The sequence below is a fragment of the Doryrhamphus excisus genome, linkage group LG13 (assembly GCF_037039965.1).
Source record: "Doryrhamphus excisus strain RoL-2023G ecotype Guam linkage group LG13, RoL_Dexc_Guam_v1.1, whole genome shotgun sequence".
Taxonomy (NCBI): domain Eukaryota; kingdom Metazoa; phylum Chordata; class Actinopteri; order Syngnathiformes; family Syngnathidae; genus Doryrhamphus; species Doryrhamphus excisus.
Window position 1 is genome coordinate 10,133,770 of NC_136369.1, and position 21,758 is coordinate 10,155,527.

Below are 21,758 nucleotides of genomic sequence, written 5' to 3' on the forward strand. Positions count from 1 at the left end.
CTGGTGAAATGCATACATTTGCATTAGACTTTAATGAAACTCATTCATCACCAGTGCAGATTGAGCCATTCAACAAGTGTGGTGCCTTCAGGGACACGTGGAAATGAGGAACGCGACCCTCATCTTTCATCATCACTGACAGCGACACGTACAATCACATTCACACCCCTTAATATATACAGGTGCGTGTCTATAAAAAAAGAATATCTTATAAAAAGTTAATTTATGTTATGTTAAATTCAAAAAGTGAAACTCAGATTATTGTATTCTATATGATTTTCGCTTCAAGCTAATAAAAAATCCCAATTACAGCTGTTCATAAAATTAAAAAAAATGTCAGTTGAATATTGTTATTAATTCACACTCAAATCAGAGGATGATACTGAGTTGCAGTTGCACTTCAAGTCTAAAATGTATATCACCTCACCAGTAATGAATAATAGGATAATAGGACACTGTAATTATATGCTACTGTATATCTACACCACAATAAGCTGTCATACAAATTTTCATCTTGTTTGTGGTTTACATAGTGCATATTATTTGAAAAACTATAACATGTTTTATTAATCAGCGAGTCAGTAAAAGTGGCTTATACGTGATTACATGGTTATCACATAGTGCTGGTATTGCATAAAGCCACTATGTCTATGTGCAGTGTGCTGACTGATTCATGTGCAAATGTTGGGACATTACGGGATACATTTGGCTCATTGCCTCAGGCAATGATACACTGCAGGACCATGTATCATTTTCTGTGTACTTGTATGTGTGCACACATTGTTTGGCAATATTGTATTCATTTCACATTTATTTGCTTAGCTACATAATATCTACTTACACATTGTAGATTTATGGTATATATGATGAACATTAGAATTATTCTTGTCACAGTAGGGGGATTTGTGTATTACTGTTTTGGAACATCTGTGAATATTCTCAGTCCATGCATTCCTTGAATCTCTTCCTTCAGTGCCTGTAGAGAACAAAAATACATATGCATTTCAAAAACCTGTAGAAGTCATCTCTAAAATATAGTAAGTAGTATTAGTGAAAAAGTTCAGTGGAGAACTACTAATGTTCAGTTTTGATTGACACCCCGAAGAGGAATTATATTAACAATATCATTATTATTGCAGTCTGCAGTCGTGTAGAACTACAGTGCATTACACTGAGAACTGTTCATAACATATTGGTTGTCTTATTTCGATACATCAACAACAAAATAAAACAGAAACACAGAATGATGCAGTGCAGTTCAACACCACAACAATAAACTAATGGGAACACTTAGCATAATCAACATAATAGTGTGTTAAAAGCTGATACAGCTGCAGTTTTAGATGTCTGGATGTAAAGTACAGTATTTAATTACAGCTACCTGATTAACAAGCTGGTGTTGTTGAATCGTTCTCTTGCCTTTGAATTCACTGGACTCTATGTAGACCTCATACATGGCCCCACAGCCGCCTGTAGGAGGACATAGGAAAATATATACACAAAATATGATTTAATTGCTGAGCACCTGTAAAAGCACTAATGCAGGACTGAAAAGTAATACTTGCAAAATGCAAAACTAAAACAATCTGAATGTTATTTTTATGTCATTGTTTTTTTTATTGGGCTAGCTTGTTACGCGTCTGGCTGAGATCAGATGCGGCAGCCAAACGCTTCATTACGAGTGATTTCCATGTACCTGATATATCCACAACTTTGAGCGACGACGCTTGGGGGAATTTCTCCTTAAGGACCTTTGTGATGCGAACTTCTCCATCAGTTTGCGTGGAAAAACACCTCCACGACGGCCCAAGGACTAAAGTCTATGAGCACAGAGGAGAAATTAGACAACTGCTATCAGTTAGCATTCGTCAGGTTGTATACTGCGTTTAAAACACCCAAGCTTCTTCCGATTTACCTGATTCCTGAACAGAAACCGAAGTGAAGATATGACATTGCCGGCGCCCTTACCAGCCAACATCATCAACGTGTTATGTATGCATTCATAAGACTAGAACGAAATGTTTATGTATACTGCTAACTTCTTATACAACGTCGTCCCTTGAATATGACGTCAACATCCGGGTACTTATTTTTTTAAACGACTGCGCGCACTGTAAACGTAAACAACTCCTCTGACTTGGTTTGATGAATCAAAAATTACTAAAGAAGTTTTACCTGTTCTTTGTTACTTTTTTTAAATACATAATTTATACATTCGTAAAACTTCAATGGGTCAAACAAATTTGGCTTGTCTGACATATGGGAAGACAACCTAAATAGCTCTTTTTAAAAATTATTCAAACCATTACCTTCCAAATTATAATATTTGTAGTAATTGCAATGTTTGTATTTACGTTTTCACTTTTAATAACATGAGAAGAAAAGGTCAACATGCATTGTATATTTGATGTATTACATTTCTATTATTTGTTTATGTTGTTGAGCACTGCAGTTTGTTGTCCAATTGTTGCTTTACTTACAAAATATTGCCATGAAAAATCTTCTGAGCTTGACGCGATTAAAATACTTGAATCATATTATCCATTAAAGTCAAGTCAAATTTAATTTTACCATTAAACCCTATCAGGCTCAACAACAAAAGACAGATGAATGACCCTGTGTGTCTCGAATGTGTCATAGTAGGTGAAACAGCTCAAGACTGACAAGCGTATCTCTCTCTGCAGGTTGTTGGATCCATTAGTGACTGTTGACAGTTGGCTTTTGTCTCCTTTCAGGGCAGCCCTCGGCTTTTGTTTGTCCACAAGAGTTATATGCACAATACAAAGCTAGGCAGCCATCAAGTAAACTGTCCTTAAGTCAGACATGACCCTAAAGAGCTGGCCTTTTGTGCCAGCCACTGACGTCATTCTCCTTTAAAGTCATGTTGTTACCACATTGAGTGCAGGCAGTGTGGAGGTGTACAGCGACAGTGATGGACCACCTCGTCTTGACTTTAACTGTTCTCCTCCTCAGCTCTTCTTGTTTTGCTGTGGAGGAACCAGATGCTCTGTCCTGCCCAAATCGCCAGGAACATTTTGACGGCTCCTGCTATGAGTTTGTGGGTCTGCAGCGTTCCTTCCTTAGTGCCCAGAAATGGTGCGAAAGGGGAGGAGGACACATAGCTTTCATCCTGAACGACGAGACGCAGCAGTTCCTTCAGAAACACCTAGATTCAGAGAAGGACTGGTGGCTAGGATTGGCACCTGCCGCACCAAACCTCACTCTGGACACCACAGACGGTGAGAGGGCATGTCAAATTAACCTGAACATTAATTGTATACATTTTTATACCATATTTTACTTGTTTAGTGTTGTTAAGAACATAGTAAGGACACTAGAACTGTCAATAAAGTGAAATAATAGAGCAGTAGCCAGCAGTTAATATACAGTAAAGCAAATAGTCAAGTCAGTTACAAAATTACAAAGAGGAACAGGTGTTCTGTGGTGAGACCAGCCATGTTGTTTGGTCTAGAGACAGTGCCACTGAGGAAAAGACAGGAAGCAGAACTGGAGGTAGCAGAAATGAGGAGCATCCTCATTGGGAGTGACCAGGATGGATAGGATCAGGAACGAGTTCATCAGGTATATTGGTAGGAGGTGTAGAGGAAGACCAAAGAGGAGGTTTATGGAAGTAGTGAAGGAGGGCATGAGGATAGTTGGTGTGAGAGAGACAGATGTAGAAGACAGGGTTGGATGGAGGAGATTGATTTGCTGTGGTGACCCCTGAAGGGAAATGCTGAAAGAGAAAGAAGAAGAAAGAGGAATAGGTGACGTTAAAATATATATAGTTGAAATCGATGACACATGGCACTATTTGTATTGTTATGATTTTTTTAATGAGGAATATTTTCTAAGTGTTGTTACTGTACATACACTACAATACTTTTCAAATATTAACAATGACATTAAAAACAAATTTCCACAATGAGCTGAAAAAAGGAATTATCTAACAATGCGACTGTAAAATTCAAAGGATTAACACCTTTTCTTGTTGTTATCACTGGTTCAGCTGGTTAGCTGCCTCAGAATTCTGTGAAGGATTAAGCAAAATGACAGATGTTTCTCATTTACACTGTCTTTTTAATGGGTTTACAATGAGAGATGATCACATTTTAGAGATGAAACACTGATCATTTCAATTAAGATGATGAATGTGTTTTTTTCCCCTTTCATCAATCCTAGTTTCTCTGGCATGGCTGGATGGCTCAGATGTCAGCTACGATAACTGGGCAAAAGCACCCGATGCACAAGCAAGATGTGGACATATCCTGAAACAGTCAAGCTTCCAGTGGGAAGCTTCAGAGAACTGTAGCCAAGAACTTAACTTCATCTGCCAATTTGGTATATAAACACCACTCCAACTAATTGTGTTGTATCCATTTCTCAATCTTGTTTCATTTGTTTTGCAGATACTGGGAGATCTATTGCCTGTGGTGGCCAAAATGCCACATTGCAGTGTGGCTCTGGTCAAGTCATAGAAATTGACGACAGCTTCTACGGTCGAAAAACAATTCACTACTGTCGGCCCAAACCCACTACCCCAGCCTTAACTTCTCAGGAGGAGTGCAGCTGGATTGATGTTGTGGACTCAGTGACAGGTATTTATTTAGACTTAAATGTATTTAAGATACCCATAGTTACCTCTTATTGTCAAAACAACAGCAAGAAATTACTGTTTTGCAACAATACTTTCCCTTTGTGACATAGTGGATAGTACATCAGTTTCCAGGATTTGTTCCAAGCGGTTCCTTAGTATTTTCTTGTATATTGTTGAAAATAATGCAGAAATTAGTAAATCACCATTTCCACAACGTTTGTCTAATTCCAGCCAGTTGCCATGGTCTTCAGGCATGCCAAGCACCAACAGATGTGAAGTCTTACGGTGAACCCTGTCCTCTGTTGGGAAGTTACTTGTCCGTGGAATACCACTGCAAAGATGGTCAGACACACATTTTCCACATAATTTTTTCCCTTGATGGCATATGCAACAGATGCTATATACTTCATGCCTAATTTAACAACGTACCTCTTGTTTCATGTCTCATCTAATGACTACTGGATGTTAGTGATGAAATCCTGTCAATACAAAACACACTAGAACATTGTCTAATGCCAGAGTGTGGTAATTCATTTGGGTATTTATTTATATTCGATAATGTAATTTCATTCCAGGACTCCATCTGCGCATAAGTAAAATGGCGGCAGTGTTTGATAATGTCACAATTACTGTCAAGTGGCTGCTCCATCCTTATGAGGGAAACCTTACATGTGCTCTGAATACTGGAGATGGCCACACTATTGATCCCTATGGCCCGGAAGAGTAAGCAACAATTTGTATTATTAGATATACGTTACATATACCGTAGAGTGGCTCCCTAGGCGAGATTTCACATGGCACGCCCCAACAGTCTTTTCTTCCTCTTTCTCTTTTGGATTTTCCCTTCATGGGTCGCCATAGCAAATCAATCTCCTCCATCCAACCCTGTCTTCTTTATCTGTCTCTCTCACACCAACTACCTTCATGTCCTGCTTCACTACATCCATAAACTTTATCTCCAAGGCCTCTAACATGTAATGTCCTTCTGATGTACTCGTTCCTGATCCTATCCATCCTGGTCACTCCCAATGAGAGCCTCAGCATCCTCATCTCTGCTACCTCCAGTTCTGCTTTCTGTCTTTTCCTCAGTGCCACTGTCTCTAGACCAAACAACATGGCTGCTCTCACATAACATAACATACCTACAGTATATATTATATATATATAATTATCTGCAAAACTATGGACAAAAATCATGATACGTATTTCTTATTATTTAGTAGTAATATTATTATTTTTGTAAAAACAAAATTGTCAATAATTGTCTTGTAGAGGGTGTATAGAAGTAAAGACTGTTGTCTTTACACTTTTTGATAGGACGGAGAGCACAGTAATACACAAGTTCAAAACACCTGGACGTTTTGTGGTCACAGTGGAGTGTTCCACCAGTGACTGGCACGTGACAGCTCAAAAAGCCATCACCGTTCAAGAACCCGTGGGTCAGTTTGGTGACATCAAGTGCTATTGCACCAACACGTCAGAAGATGGCAGTAACTGCACCCTGTTGTATGGCGGTGGGCCTGTTGAAGTTCAGGTCACAGTGGGGGCAGGTGAGTCAGAAGGTTTAAATTGGCTATTACATCATATCTCATTATATAACACACTGAGATCAAGTTGTTCTGTTTTTTTTTCTAAATAGGTACAAATGTAACTTACATACTTCAGTATAAGGACCTTTTACTTGCAAACTCATCGGTCGACCAAGGGATCACACCCCACAACATTACACTGACTGCAAGTACAGTGGAGCAAGTGGGCCTTGGCTGTAAGAACCTGACTTTAACCGCCTCCAACAAGGTCACAATCCAGACGGTTTCTACTGAATTTCAGCTGTGTCTGCTTGAGCCGATCGAAGGGCTGCAGGCCTCGGTGATAGCAGAGCATGGCCAGTGTCCCGACTCTAGTGACCTCAATATTAGTGTCTCGCTAGTGCGGGGAGCTCCTGTGAGGCTTCTGTTCACACTGACTGCAGACAATGTCAGTCACACTGATACCAGAGAGATGCTCAATGGAAGCCTACAAACCTATACCTTCGGCAGTCCAGTGGAAGGTATTCCCAAGTTTATTGCATTAATTTAAGTGCATAATGTACATTCACAAAACTCCTTTTGGTTACAGGATTATTTAAAGTGAACGTGCAAGCCGCAAATGCCTTCTCAGCCTCTGATTTTAATGTGAGTCTGGAGAGCATATTCCTGGCTTGTGGGAACTACTCTGACTTTAGAAACACGGTATGGTCTACGCAACATTGCTATGTTTTGTATTTACTCTTAAAGATATTTGTAGACGAGATGTATAGAATACAGTATTTTGACTAACCATTAATTTTCTATGTCGCTTATCCTCATTAGGGTTGTGGGTATGCTGGAGCCTATCCCAGCGGGTACACCCTGGACTGGTTGCCAGCCAATCACAGGGCACATATAGACAAACAACCATTCACGCTCACATTCATACCTATGGACAATTTGGAGTTGTAAATTAACCTAGCATGTTTTTGGGAGAACATGGAATCGATCCATTGGTATGAATGTGTGTGAATGGTTGTTTGTCTATATGTGCTTTGTGATTGGTTGGCAACCAGTCCAGAGTGTACCCCGCCCCTCTTGCCCAAAGTCAGCTGGGATAGGCTCCCGTATACCCTCCACGACTTTGCTGAGGACATAAGCGACATAGAAATTGACTATAAACCCTGCATATAAAGGCTTCCTTAATCACCTGCTTTTACAACACTTACTTTTCATTGCCAGAGTGTTGATGACTCTTACAACTTCAAAGTCAATGCCACTCCTGCCTTTGTGCTTGACTACACTAACAATGTCACGCTCACGGTTCATGGAAATGCGTCATTGCCCATCAAAGGACTCCAATATATGTGGAAATGTAGTAAGTGCTATTGCTTCATCATTCTGGTTGAGTTTAGTAACAGATTAACTTCAGTGTCATTGTATTTCAAGTCTCTACAGAGATGGTCATGAAGCTACTGTATACGTAAATTATGTCTACATTTTCATGTCTTATTCTTGGCAATAAAAATCACGCTTAAAAGTTGGGACTTCCTGACATTGTGTATGCTACCATTCACCTTTTCCTCATTTCTCTTTCCATTCCTGCAGCAGGGGATTGCAAATGCAGCAACCAAACCCATGATGAAACTCATGTGATTGACAAACAATGCCTTCCGAATCCATTTGAGATGGCTGTGTATACTGTGACTGTGAAAAAAACGGCCTGGTTTAGGAAATGGGTCCAAGTGGCCTCTGCTTCAAGGTGCCTCTCTGTTGTTCCAGAGGAATTCAAAAATGTCACCATCAGGTAAAAAAGGGGTAACGTAGGCTACATTTCCAAATTCATCAGTTAAATATGTGTGAACATTCTGAACTCTTGTTTATTGTGCAGAACAATGCTGCCCAGAGGGTTGCTAAGTAGCTAAAATTATTGAATTATTGATTATTGACTGATTTATGTTTAACCAATGTTGAACCAACCAGCCAAGTATTGCAGACTATTTTGTCTCATATTTCTTCAAGATGCAATCAAACTTAGATGCAGAGTCATTTTTTGAAATTTCTACCATTGACTATAAATCCTGTTAACCTTAATGTTTTGCTATTTGGCTACTTTCCTTTGATCACAGTTGTGATGATTGCACTTCAATTAATGTGAGCCATGGGGTAAAGCTGAGACTGAATTGTCAGACGACATGCCCGGATGTTGACTGGTACCTTGAGGATCCAAAGCCACTGCAGGTCATAGACATTTCTGAATGTAGAAGGTTACTCTGTTGAATGAATGCTGAAATAAAGTTATTTTCTCATTTTCTCAGGATAAACGTGAAACCTGCTACTCACATGAAGGAAGAAGGCCACTAGTGAAGAATCAGGAAGGCAACAAGGAATTTTTTGTGAACAGCCAACAGCTGACATATTCAAGGGACAATTTGCTGAACATCACTGTCATTGCTAAAGGTGTGTTTTTAATGCATATCTGTGGACAATTGTTTTAGAGTGGATTAAATATCATTTACACACAATGAGTGACCACCAGTTTCAGGTGGAAGAAGTTTGGATGTGAGACTTTTTTGTGTCTTTGTTCAACCAGGAAAATCGGAGTTAGGTTATGCCAGGTACTCACTGCCCATACCAGATCAAGAGCCAACAACTCAAGCCCCTGCGGACCCTGTACCCCCAACATGCAACATCTCTCCACCATCAGGCACTGTCCTTGATGCGTTTGATATCACCTGCCAGTCAGGTTCCTTCTGTTCATCAGGTTGTGTTTATTGCTTCAAGACAGACACGGGTGAGAACATGCAACGCCTTATCACATTCGCATTCAACTTCTTTCTCTTTGGGCTTTTCCCTTCAGGGGTCGCCACAGCGAATAAATCTCCTCCATCCAACCCTGTCTTCTGCATCTGTCTCTCTCACACCAACTACCCTCATGTCCTCCTTCACTGCATCCATAAACCTCCTCTTCGGCAGCTCTAAACGCAACATCCTTCTACCAATATATTCACTATCTCTCCTCTGGACATGTCCCAACCATCTCAGTCTGGCCTCTCTGACTTTTTCTCCAAGGCCTCTAACATGTAATGTCCCTCTGATGTACTTGTTCCTGATCCTATCCATCCTGGTCACTCCCAATGAGAACCTCAGCATCCTCATCTCTCTTACCTCCAGTTCTGCTTCCTGTCTTTTCCTCAGTGGCACTGTTTCTCGACCAACATGGCTGGTCTCACCAGTTTTGTATACCTTTCCTGTCATTCACATTCAACTATCACCTTGAAAATGTGACTTTACAAAGTAGAGGAAAGAGGAGTATAATTTTGTTTTACGTAATGGCAAATTAAGTAAGAATTTGACTAGGTGTGTTATTTTCTGGATTCCTACTAGAATACATAAAAAAGTATGCAAGTCAACACTAACTTCTGAACTATCTAATTTGTCTTGAAGGCAAACATCTGCGATGCAGTAATAGTGAAGTTGTGAAATCTCTCTTATTGCCCATTGGGGACGAGAATAATAATTATAATCTGTCCCTTGTGGTGACTGTGAAAAATGAAAACAAGGAAGTTACCACGACTGTCTACGTTCAGGTTTGTCATCCACTTGCTCAGATATGGTCATATTTGAAGCATTCTTAACAAAAAATAAGGATCATCCTCTTAGTCCAAAAAGGTAGAATAAGGTAGAAGCAGAGTGGCTTAAATTGCTTCTACATTTTTCTTTAAGGTAACGAAAAGCAACTCCAGTGTTTCAGTGGATGCACTTCAGTCGGTGCTAGATGATACAGTCTCCCACTTGGAGGAGCAGGGTCTTCTCTCTGGTGAGGCCCTTGGACAAATAGTCAGCTCAGTTGCTGACGTCCTCAACACAGAGACTGATGAGGATCAGAAGGATGCAAGGAAGAAGGTAGGTCCCCCTTTCCCTATAACCGTGAACCCTGTGATATAAAGCCACCATTCTTTGTCTTTTATAGCTTCGAGAGCAAATGCTGACCAAAATGACCACGGTGCTGCTGGATTCCCCCACCAACACCAGTCAGGAGGTGCAAGTCACAGCCAGGGCTGTGGTTGGACTCACGCAGCGTTCAGATGAACTCAGTACCTCTGCCCAGGTACTCTGCATTAAATATATCAGCTTATTATGTCAATTTCTCAAGGAATGTGAACCTAAATGCACAAAATCGGAAGCCATCACCACAGGAATCATGGGAATGACATTTAGCAACCATGACAACTTGACAAAGACTTAACAGGGGAACTTAATACAAACAGAGTAAGGACAAGATATGAACAGATTAACACAGGAGGATTCCATTCAAACCTGAATGCTCTGCTTCAAAACCAGAGGACTGGACTGTGGAAGGTTTAAAAAAAGCTAAATAATTCTGTTTAGTAAAGCATACTATGAATTGAATTATATTAAAACATTCTACATTAAAGAGACCCAACAAATGTCCCACATGACGATGGTGCACTTCCAGTTTTTTTCATTATCATGCCAAAAAACATTTTTCTTTTTCCGAGGATAATGTTCTTGGATAATTTTTTCCACCATAGGAAGAAGCAAGTTCATTGTTGGTTGACCTCAGCTCCTCCCTCAACACTATCAGTGTTCATCAGGAGGGTGATGACGATGGAGAAGTTGTGGAAGGAGCTGCACCAATAGTTGAAGCGGCCAGTAATATTCTGAATGCTTCATCAAATGTAAGAGCAAATCCGCCAATGTTGGTTTCTTTATCACTTTATAAAGTCTGTTCTGTATGTGTTCTATTTAGGAAAAGGTTTCCAATTTTCTTCTTACTGGGATAAACAATGTCCAGAATGCCTTGTTGAATCATAAGACGTTGAATGGAGATCCCATCATCATTGACTCTAATCAGATCAGTGTGTATGTCAATAGGTAAGATGTCTTTAACATATACATTACACCCACAGGCCACAGCATTACGAGTTAATACACAAGATAATATTTATCAAGGTGCGGATCCACTAATTGAAACTGCAATACTTTCTGCAGAGTATCCCCAGAAACCATGCAGTCGCAAGATATAAACATCCAGAGGAGCAGTGCTTCTAGATTTTCTTTCCCTTCTCTACCAGCTGATGTCGTCTCCCCAGATGAACCAGTGGATGTTAGAGTGAGTGTGTGCACTTAACATTTTATTTAAATATTGTAATCTTCATTCATTCATTTTCAATCGCTTATCCTCACGAGGTTCACGGGCGTGCTGGAGCCTATCCAGCTGTCTTCAGGCGAGAGGCGGGGAACACACTGGACTGGTCGCCAGCCAATCACAGGGCACATATAGACAAACAAGCATTCACACTCACATTCATACCTATGGACAATTTGGGGTCACCAATTAAAAGAGAACATGCAAACTCCACACAGAGATAGTTGAGGGTGGAATCGAACTCGGGTCTCCTAGCTGTGAAGCCTGAGCGCTAACCACTCGTGCAGCCAATATTGTAATATGATATAAAAAATTCAGTGTGTCTGCAAGACTTTTGATTGACATTGTTTATTGACAGAATCAGACTATTGGCGACAGATGATACATTCCAAAACAGTAACAGTGTCAATCAAAACTGAGCATTTTTACATGATGACTTTAGGTTAGACCTAATTCACTAATGTACATACATACTGTGTATAATATGTCACAGATGATGAGTTTTGAAAAGAACCCGTATTCGTGGAAAGGGGGAAACATTTCAGGAACCGTGGGATCCGTCTCTCTCACAAGAATGAACGGCACTGTCATCCCTGTTAAGAATTTGCCTGAGGAGATTGAGGTAATATAAATAAACTATAATAAATGTTTCATATCTTTCAATTTCAATTCTATTTTTCAATCTAGATTTTTCAATCTAGACTAATAAATTAGTCAGAGATCACACCATAGTGTATTGAAAGTGTATTGCCCAAAATTTTGCCTTGAAGCCAAATTTATGCCTTTACAAAGCCCACATAACATAAACATTAGTTAGCAACACTAGCATGGCTATGTTAGCTACAATGCTAATATTGTGACATGTTAACAGCATGCTAGGTTAGCCTATTTGCTGATATTTGCTTACCGCTCCCACATCTGTATCTGACTGACTGATAGTTGGCAAAGCTCCAGGCTTTATTTTAAGATGTGTAGTGAAGCCTGTTTTTTTTGTTTTTTTTACAAAGCTATAGCATGGGTAGCACATCTAGCTAGTTGCAGGTCAGTGGCGGGATCATGTTCATGAGGAAGGAGGTGTTTCCTTCCCGATATCTTGAAAACCCAAAACTTTAACAGGAACCGTTAAAACTGGAGCAAACAAGTAACAAAGATGTTGGATGTTCATGACATGTTTTGTCATGGTCCTAAACACGCTATATGGGCACAAATTATAGTTACAGCGTTACAAAGTCAATTTTACACAATAGTTAGCAACAGCTTTATGTTGGACAAAATGTAACATCCTAATGGGTCTTTGTGTGGTTGGGTTTTCAGATTCTCCTTCCCAGGCCGGATGTTGGGCAAGAGAACAGTACAGTTTTGGACCTGGCCAACTTTAGCACGTTACTAATTGACGTTCCTTCCTCTGATGTGACACTGGTGCTGAAAACGGAGCCCTCTGAAGACATCTCCTTTGTGTTACTCCTTGGGTACAAAAAATATCCAACTAGTGAGGACTATGTAGCGAAAACTGAGATGCCACTTGAGAATGCAAAAGAAGGTATGTTAAAAAATATGCTGTCGATATTTTTGCCACTAAATTAGCTCTCCATAGCAGCCAGCATGTGCATCAAATCCATTCATATGGGATAACTAATAACTATCTATTTTTGATGTTGTGTATCATGATGTCATTTACATCAGAGGAAAAATATACCTGGGTTCTCAGTCCTAAAGATAGGACAGGTGATGTTGGGATGCACTTCCTTGTCATGAAGCCAAAAGTAGAGCCAGGCGTCAAATCTGTCAACACCACTGTCAGTATTATAACCATCGCGGCCCAGTGCAAGTACTGGGATGAAATAGAGTCTTCTTGGAGTGAAGATGGCTGCAGGGTAAGTGTTAAACCATCTGTTCCCTCTATGAGAAATAAATGATGAAAAGCATTATTCATGTTTTTTTCCCCATTTATGCTTTCCACAGGTTGGCCCACTCACCACGCCCTTGGTCACGCAGTGTCTGTGTAACCATTTAACTTTCTTTGGCAGCTCTTTCTTTGTCATGCCAAACCTAGTGGACGTGTCACGCACTGCAGAGCTTTTCGCCACATTTTCTAACAATCCAGTGGTGGTGTGTTTTGTCGGGGCCATCTTCTTTGCCTATCTACTGGTTGTTGTATGGGCTCGCAGAAAAGACATCCAGGACACAGCTAAGGTAAAAAAACAACTTCATATATAACCCTTATAAGTATAGTGTATGCTACATTTCCTATTAGCTCCATTTACAGTACAGTACCTGTATGTTGGTTTAGCACACATCGGTTACAATAATCATTTTATGTCCCTTGAGATATAAAACAAGCAAATTGTTGATTTTGCAGAGCTACTCAGTGACAAGCCATTGAACGGTATTTTGATAGCCATACTATGCACTTTCCTTTTAATGTGTATTCATTGTATGTGTGTATTTACAGGTCAAGATTACAGTGCTCGAAGATAATGACCCATTGGCAGAGTACTGCTACATGCTGACAGTCAGCACAGGGCATCGCCACGGTGCAGCCACCTCCTCACAGGTACCGTAAGTCATATCACTGAACATTTAAGATGGGAATCTCTGTGCCTTTTGAGCAACGCATCCGTTTGCAGGTGACACTAACCTTGCTGGGAACGGAAGGAGAAAGCGAGCCCCACCATCTGACTGATCTTGCGAAACCTCTGTTTGAGAGGGGCGCAGAGGACATATTTCTCTTGACCACTCACTTTTCTCTTGGGGAGCTGCAGAGCATTAGGCTGTGGCATGATAACTCCGGCTCACACCCTGCATGGTACAGCATGGAGAGTAGATGATTGTTTGAGTCTGTACTGTTAAAATGATGAACACACTCATTTGAATCCGACATGCAGGTATGTCAACAAAGTAACAGTGCAAGACCTGGATAGCGGCCAGAAGTGGCACTTTCTGTGTAACTCCTGGCTTGCTGTTGATGTGGGAGAGTGCACCCTTGACAAGGTCTTCCCAGTGGCCACAGAAGAGGATCTGAAGAGATTTAGGTACAGTCTCATTCACCACACAATACACACGCCACTCTTATCTTATTACCTCGGATTGGATCTCCATTTTTGTCCTTGTAGCAATCTGTTTTTCATGAAGACAGCTAAGGATTTCCGTGATGGACATCTCTGGTTCTCTGTAATAAATCGACCTCCGTGTAGCACTTTCACTCGTGTGCAACGAGTGTCCTGCTGCTTTTCCCTGCTGCTGTGCACCATGCTGACCAGTATCATGTTTTGGGGCATTCCTACAGATCCCTCCGAGCAGACCATGGACCTGGGTATTGTCTGATTATTCCCTACTTTTGGTGTATAATTATTAAAGACTATCATGTGTCTCTGATTCAACAAGACAAGAGTTTTTTTTGCTAACACAGGTTTCTGTGCTTTGCAGGTCACATTGAGTTCACCTGGCAGCAAGTTATGATTGGCATTCAAAGTTCCATCATCATGTTTCCCGTTAATCTCCTTATTGTGAGCATCTTCAGAAACACTCGTCCTCGGGAAAAGGTTGCCAAATCAGACAAGTCAAAGCAGGGGAAGACAGTTCGAGTGTCCCCATCGCAGGCCTCGTCCCCTCAGAAAGAACAGAAGGACATCACACCAGATACTGTGATGAAGGTGAGCAAAATGTTGACCTTTAAAGAGAACTTTCAAGAACATTAATAAGCATGGTACTTACTTGGCTTGCTACAACTCTATTTGCTATTGCCTATAAAATAAAGGGAAGGTGAACTTTATTATAAATTAACTTCTGAACCTGTTGATTGCTTTCTATGATATGGAAGAAAAACCTCTCCTACACGTTTTAAAACGTCAGACATGGTTTCTCCATCAGGACATAAAGAGAATTGCTCAGTCGCTGTCAAAGGCCATGAAGAGTCCTCTGCCTCATATGGAACTTCGACCTGGCCAACAGACTGATATCAACACCTTGCTGTCTCTGGTGGAAGACATCATCAAGCATCAAAATCGACCCTCCTCTGACTTCTACACTGATACTGCCAAAAGGGAACGCTCCATCCTCAGTCTAGGTGCAGTGGACCTTCAAGGTAATCTAAGCTGTGATCATGTTTTTGGTGTCTTTTGCATTTCAATGCAATCATGCTTGGTAAAGACGAATGCATGATAATACCAACTTTCCAAATGTGCAGAAAAGAGTGTATGGGGCAGTCCGGAGAAGACCTCAGATTCAGGGGTTCAGAAGAAGAGCAACAACAGCAGGTATCTGTACAGGCAACTGCGTCATGTTGAGAAGAAGCTAGGTGTCCTTGGATCTTCTCGATTCCCAAACCCAGACAGCTACAACAAAGCCATGCAGCAAGTTCAGGGGATGAAGAGCTTTCTTGAGTTCCACCTCCCATCACCATGCTTGGATGGAGAACAGTCTGATCGCAGCCCCAGTCCAGAGGAGATAGGAGAGAACGGGGCTGGTGCTAAAAAATGCTGTGCAGGAGGGTTGCCGTGGTGGTTTGTTTTTGTAGGATGGATATTGGTCATCGCAACCAGTGGTGTGTCAGGATACTTCACAATGATGTATGGGCTGACTTATGGGAAAGATCGCTCTATCAGCTGGCTGATCTCCATGTCGGTGTCCTTTTTTGAGAGCTTGTTCATCACGCAACCTCTTAAGGTAAGGACAGTATAATGCAAAATTAAAAATTATCCAGTTTGATCAAGCGTTATTATTAAATGCATCGCTGCCATTATGATATGTGATTCAAACTACCATAACTAGAATTGTAATTAGGACCATCGTCTGCTACAGGTTCTTGGCTTTGCTGCTTTCTTCGCTCTCGTTCTAAAGAAGGTTGACCAGGAAGAATATGGAGACCCTCAGATTGACGAGAGCTTCAAAAATCCTGGTTTGTTACTGATTCTTTGCATTCATGTTGCATGGTTTTGTGTGAGAACATAAAAGCCTACAATGTTATTTTTCATGCTCAGATGATCCCGATGCAGTGAGAACAGCACGAAGAGACAGCACATGCAGTTTCTACCAACCACCGCCTCCAACTGACATCGAGAAGATGAGGAACAACATGATTAAAGAGCAGAAAGTCTTTGCCCTCATTCGGGAGATTCTTGGTAAGAAGAACACAGCGTAGTTGGCTGACAGGCGTACATTGCACACACATGACCAAAATAACCTCACAGGCAGGTTTTTCAATGACAGCAACCACTATTTAATATAACCGTCTGAACCAACTTGTACATTTTTGTATTCATTCTCCCATCACATCTGATGATTGGCTAATGCAAACTCAACCTGACAGAAGCTGAAAGTAGGATGCCAACCTGGGCTGAGCCTACACTTAAATAAATGGCTTGTCCCCCAAATCAACATTTAAGAAGTGAAAATTCCGCCAGAAAAAGCACTCATCTCATCACTCGTTCTCGAGAATATACCATCAAAGGTTCTCCTACTTGGCAACGACAGATCATGAATGCAGGTGGATCACAAAGCACGATGCCTGGATTAGCCTGGTGCTGTGTTTAATGTGACTATAACGAACGGAGGTGGTCTACATGGTGATGCGCATTGTGGCCTCTGATGTGCAGTCCAGTGGGCCTTGCGCATTTTAAGCCAATGAGAGGCGTTCATTCATTCATCATCATCACTAACAAAACGTCTTTGCAATATTTATTTATATGCAATATTTACTCTGTTGCTAAGAATGCACCACATGGATCTCCATCAGACATATTTGTTTTATATTCCTATTACATGGTTCTTTTTTTGTCTTATATGATGCTAGGTCTGTGCAACTTTACTATTTATACTTTTAAGGTGAGGAAAAATGTTGACAATTTCAATAAAATTCAAATGAAAAAAAACAAGGTAATTTTTTAGTTTTGAAAAAGCAGCGACCCGTAACACAAACGTATCGAACTGAGCCGTGAATTTTGTTTATCGTTGCACCCCTACTAATGAGATATTCTTGTCATGCAGCCTATATGGGGTTTATGTGGATGTTGCTCCTGGTGGCATATGGCCAGAGGGATCCCAATGCTTACTTCCTGACCCAGCACATTCGCCAGAGTTTCAGCAAAGGCATTGCCGACACGATGAGTATTCAAGATGTGTTCAACTGGGCAAACACAACCCTGCTGAGCAGCTTGTTTGGAGATCACCCAGGTATCAATATGCTTTTCTATTTCAATGGCAAACACTGGGCTTGTATAAAATGTTGTTGTTGGTATCATTTGTCATATAAAACTGTAACATCACCTCTGATAGATGGGTGTTAAAGCTATTTGCAGTCAAGGTCTTGTCACTTGTTACCCATCATAGGCTTCATCACAGATGGAAACTCAAAGCTGGTGGGTAATGCCCGTCTTCGCCAAGTGAGGGTACAGAAAAATTCCTGTCATGTAGCTCGTGGCATGCAACATGCAGTGCCAAAGTGCCATGCCCTGTACTCATGGGAGATGGAAGACATGGGATCCTATGGTCCAGGTTGGAACTACTCTGAGGCTGATAATACAACAGTGAACCTCCATAGCCCCTGGAAGTACCGATCCCAGGGTAAACTGAGGGCATATCCCATCTGGGGAAGCATGACGCTCTACAGAGGAGGCGGCTTTATGGTGGAACTGGGACCAGATTTACATAACTCTAGCAGGTGACTTATATTTATACCTGTGTATGGTCTGAACCCTTGTGTAATTCACCCATGTACTTCCGTCTTCTAGATGCCTTCAATATCTTTATGAAAAACGTTGGTTTGATGCGTACACTCAAGCCATCTTTGTTGAGTTCACTGTGTACAACGCCAATGTCAACCTCTTCTGCATCGTCACACTCATGCTGGAAACCACAGCCATAGGTAAAGAGGGCATGACAGGATATGCTACCTTTACAGAAACCTCAAAAATGTCTCTAATGGCTGCTTCATAGGGGCTTTCCAGTTTCGTAGTGAGCTCCAAAATGTTCGTCTCTACCAATCAACTGGTGGACTTCACATTTTTGTCATGGCCTCTGAAGCCATCTACTTCCTCTTCATCCTATATTACATGTTTGTTCAGGTATATGTATTGAAATTGCATTTGAATTTTCACCCATTATCAGAAATTCCTACATTAGTATAATTAAAATATCCCAACAGGCAAAGCTAATGAAGCAGCAGAGATGGACCTATTTCAAGAGCAAATGGAACCTGCTTGAGCTGGCGATCATCATTCTCAGCTGGAGCGCACTGTGTGTCTTTATCAAAAGGACTCTGCTGGGGAAGCGTGACATGGAGTACTACCAGAGCCACAAAGACCAGTAGGTTATTGCCATTGAATGATTGTAAAGTTTTGCAACTACTGTGACATTCTCAAAATTGTTACTTGAATAGCATTATGTTTTGCAGAAGATTTAACAAAGACGTTGAAACATGTTATGTCATATTAACACTATTCAGTTAGTGGACTTGAGTTGTTTGATGCAGCTTTTAGTGACTGGTGTTACACTCCTGAACAAAATTCCCTTGTTTATCGCGGTTAATTGGCTTCAAATGAATTGAAGTAGGATTCCTTCTTTATAAATTGAATATTTTTGTATTCACAGCATAGAAACCCCATATATGACCTCCTAAATACATGTGTTGACATTATTGGATCCCCCTAGATATGAAATAAGAGCCATATAGTCACCTTTACACACACATTACTAAATATAGTAGATATAATAAAAAAAAATAAGCCATTTAAGACATAAACGTGTTGCAATAAATGTGTTCCGTAATTGTGGACAGGAAGTCGCATTGGTTGTTCAGAGTTGAGTCTTAACTTGGTTATAGCTGCAACATTAGTCTGTGTTATTATTATTATTATTATTATTATTATTATTATTATTATTATTATTATTATTATTATTATTATTATTATTATTATTATTATTATTATTATTATTGTTATTATTATTATTATTATTATTATTATTATGTTATTATTATTGTGCCTCAAACTTGCACTAAGAACTTTTCAAATGTTGTTCAAATGTGCATCTAGTACAGAAAACTATAGAAACCGAAGCTTTCTGGCAAAACTACAGAAACCTAAGCTTTTCTGCAGTTTAATAATAAATTATATTAACTTAGTTTAAGTCAGACCTCTCGCCCAAAGACAACTGGGATAGGCTCCAGCATACCCCCGCCACCCTAGTGAGGATAAGCGGTATAGAAAATTGATGGATGGATGGAAGTTAAGAACGCAACTGAGCATCATTTTTACTGTAATAGATCTTAGGTCTCCTTAACAGGATGTAAAAACTACAGCAATTTTACAGTGAAAATACAATCATGTTGATGGAAAAATAATGCTCCCTCCAGATACGCCAGTTTTCATGAGACAGCCAAGGCTGATGCAGTGCTGGGCTATCTGATTGCCTTCCTGGTGCTCCTGGCTACAGTCAAACTGTGGCACCTGCTGAGACTCAACCCTAAGCTGCACATGATCACAGCGACGCTCCAGCGAGCCTGGACGGATATCTCCGGCTTCCTGGTGGTCATGACCATCATGTTTCTGGCCTACTCAATTGCTGTGAGTACTTTCCCACAGTCAGCAACAGAGAGAGTTAAAGATGATGTTTTTCTTTCCAGTTTGTTGACATTACAATGTGGAAAATATTTGAAAATGTTGCAACACATTGTAGCCATGCAAGCTAAAATGAATGCGTTCATGATTACAATGATCATACAAAATCAGTCTGTGCTGTGATCTTTTGGCAATGTTATGGCATTGTTGACTCATCTTTGCATTTTTTCCCCATTATTTCACTCTCACATTGTAGCAGAAAAATACAACATTTAAGTCAGCTAATTGAAAATGGCAGTGCTATTAAAATAATTATATAACATGACTTAACATCTTTCAGCAGCCTTTCACACAATGACTAATAGACTTGATTCTGGTTTGTCCAGTCTAATCTCATGTATGGTTGGAAGCTGTACTCTTATCGCACCCTATTTGATGCGGCTCAGACCATGGTCAGCCTGCAGCTGGGCATTTTTAACTATGATGAGGTAAAAGCTTTACCACCATAGATTATGACACCTGATATATAGCTGCTGATTCATGTATTTCCTCCATTGTATATCACAGGTTCTGAATTACAACCCAGTCCTGGGTGCCTTCCTCATCGGCTCCTGTATTGTGTTTATGACATTTGTGGTGCTCAACCTCTTCATCTCTGTCATCCTTGTGGCCTTCAGTCAAGAGCAGATACATCACAAAGTAACTCATTCACACAGTTGATTTCAGTCATTGTCAATCATTTATTCGAATAACAAAATATTGAATATGATTCATTGCAGCCATCAGAGGAGGAGGAGATAGTGGACCTGATGTTGATGAAAGTCTGCAGTTTATTTGGAATCAAATGTAAGAAGCATGGTGGTGACATCCTGACCAACAAGAGTGGAATTTCATCTACTTCAAATAATGGAATCTCAATAATCTCTCCAGAGCGCGTAGACAAGGATTTGTATGTTCCGCTTTAGTCAAGATTATTATAATAATTATTAGAATAATTGTTGCTTGCTTGCTTCATTCTTTCACTTTGCTCTAGATTGCATGAAGGCCTGTATACTGTAATTATGTGCATTGTTAATCAACTGTTCTGTTTTCAGAAATGTCTATATTGTAAAACAAGTTGAATCAGTTAATGTATGTGTTAATATGCATTATTAATATGCATTTTTTTAATGTAAAACAATAACCATACCACATTCATGCAAATAATTATTCATAATTGTAACTATGCATGTATACATTTAGCTAGTATTAGTTAGTATTCTGTCCAAAGTTTATGGAGGTCTTTTGTGTCGACAAAATCAAGTATTTTCTTTGAAAAGTGTTCGTGACATGGCAGTGGAGATCATCCATGCACACCCAGTGGATGGATGATGATGAGGACAGTGGAGACATGCACCAGTCCACATGATGTCCTAGTGACAGACACAAGTCATCTTTGTTGATGGAACACATACGGCAACACCATGCACACTTACAGATATATTTCATGATATATATAATTGCTGTATTTTCATTTATGTCTATGATGATGTTACACCTGTTTTCAATAACTATATGTCACACTGTAAATATGACTTTGATGAACTTCATATTTAATTCTGCTTTACAAATCATTTACTGCATTGAAATACAGTAATAGCAGAATATCCTCCCTTTTCCTCAGTCTTTGCAATTAATACAGTATATAAAAACCATGAGAGCAGTCATATCGGCACAATATTTATTCATTTACATTTGTACATAGTTTTTATAGTTGCTTTACTGTATGTGTTTATGAGCTCATACATTTCCTCAATTGCTGCCCTCAAGACAGAAGCAAGAGAAATGTAAACACAAGATCACATGAACACAAAAGTTGGTTTTGCACCCTAAAGTTGACTTTTTTTAATGTTGGCCATTCCGGCAACCCTAGTGAGGATAAGCGA

General features: G+C 40.1%; 2 protein-coding genes across 4 annotated transcripts; one reads left to right on the forward strand and one right to left on the reverse strand.

Moving 5' to 3' along the window:
• Positions 1-793: 793 nt before the first annotated feature.
• On the reverse strand, positions 794-2,084 carry bola3 (bolA family member 3). The gene is made up of 4 exons (XM_058089546.2): positions 1,916-2,084; positions 1,697-1,820; positions 1,382-1,470; positions 794-976 (listed from the first exon to the last, which is right to left on the reverse strand). The coding sequence occupies exons 1-4, from the start codon at positions 1,979-1,981 to the stop codon at positions 911-913; spliced, it is 345 nt and encodes a 114-aa protein (XP_057945529.2). The 5' UTR covers positions 1,982-2,084; the 3' UTR covers positions 794-910.
• On the forward strand, positions 1,653-21,409 carry pkd1l2a (polycystic kidney disease 1 like 2a). Of its 3 annotated transcripts, XM_078795632.1 has the most exons (42): positions 1,653-2,082; positions 2,974-3,239; positions 4,183-4,341; positions 4,410-4,598; positions 4,829-4,939; positions 5,173-5,320; positions 5,915-6,147; positions 6,237-6,647; positions 6,716-6,828; positions 7,348-7,483; positions 7,714-7,912; positions 8,235-8,346; positions 8,424-8,565; positions 8,699-8,899; positions 9,553-9,695; positions 9,832-10,011; positions 10,079-10,216; positions 10,662-10,808; positions 10,880-11,004; positions 11,122-11,242; positions 11,772-11,900; positions 12,593-12,818; positions 12,962-13,152; positions 13,241-13,471; positions 13,731-13,832; positions 13,906-14,084; positions 14,164-14,310; positions 14,392-14,591; positions 14,705-14,931; positions 15,149-15,362; positions 15,465-15,943; positions 16,079-16,175; positions 16,258-16,398; positions 17,264-17,449; positions 17,606-17,936; positions 18,007-18,140; positions 18,212-18,339; positions 18,420-18,580; positions 19,629-19,839; positions 20,220-20,321; positions 20,401-20,532; positions 20,613-21,409. In XM_078795632.1, exons 1-42 carry the CDS (start codon positions 2,066-2,068, stop codon positions 20,796-20,798), a joined length of 7,425 nt encoding a protein of 2,474 aa, XP_078651758.1. In that variant the 5' UTR covers positions 1,653-2,065; the 3' UTR covers positions 20,799-21,409. The 3 variants fall into 3 exon arrangements, with proteins under 3 accessions (XP_078651758.1, XP_057945528.2, XP_078651759.1); XM_058089545.2 differs by lacking the exon at positions 1,653-2,082 and having other exon boundaries at positions 2,271-3,239; XM_078795633.1 differs by lacking the exons at positions 1,653-2,082; positions 20,220-20,321 and having other exon boundaries at positions 2,271-3,239.
• Positions 21,410-21,758: the final 349 nt, after the last annotated feature.

What these genes read in the sequence shown, in the direction of transcription:
- bola3 (XM_058089546.2), bottom strand. Translation starts at nt 1,981, where the DNA reads ATGATGTTGGCTGGTAAGGGCGCCGGCAATGTCATATCTTCACTTCGG. An exon ending in GGTTTCTGTTCAGGAATCAG is followed by an intron (nt 1,821 to 1,915) that starts GTAAATCGGAAG and finishes CTGTGCTCATAG; the next exon opens with ACTTTAGTCCTTGGGCCGTC. An exon ending in CAAAGTTGTGGATATATCAG is followed by an intron (nt 1,471 to 1,696) that starts GTACATGGAAAT and finishes GTCCTCCTACAG; the next exon opens with GCGGCTGTGGGGCCATGTAT.
- pkd1l2a (XM_058089545.2), top strand. Translation starts at nt 2,933, where the DNA reads ATGGACCACCTCGTCTTGACTTTAACTGTTCTCCTCCTCAGCTCTTCT. An exon ending in CTTCGGCAGTCCAGTGGAAG is followed by an intron (nt 6,648 to 6,715) that starts GTATTCCCAAGT and finishes TTTTGGTTACAG; the next exon opens with GATTATTTAAAGTGAACGTG. An exon ending in CCAATATATGTGGAAATGTA is followed by an intron (nt 7,484 to 7,713) that starts GTAAGTGCTATT and finishes CCATTCCTGCAG; the next exon opens with CAGGGGATTGCAAATGCAGC.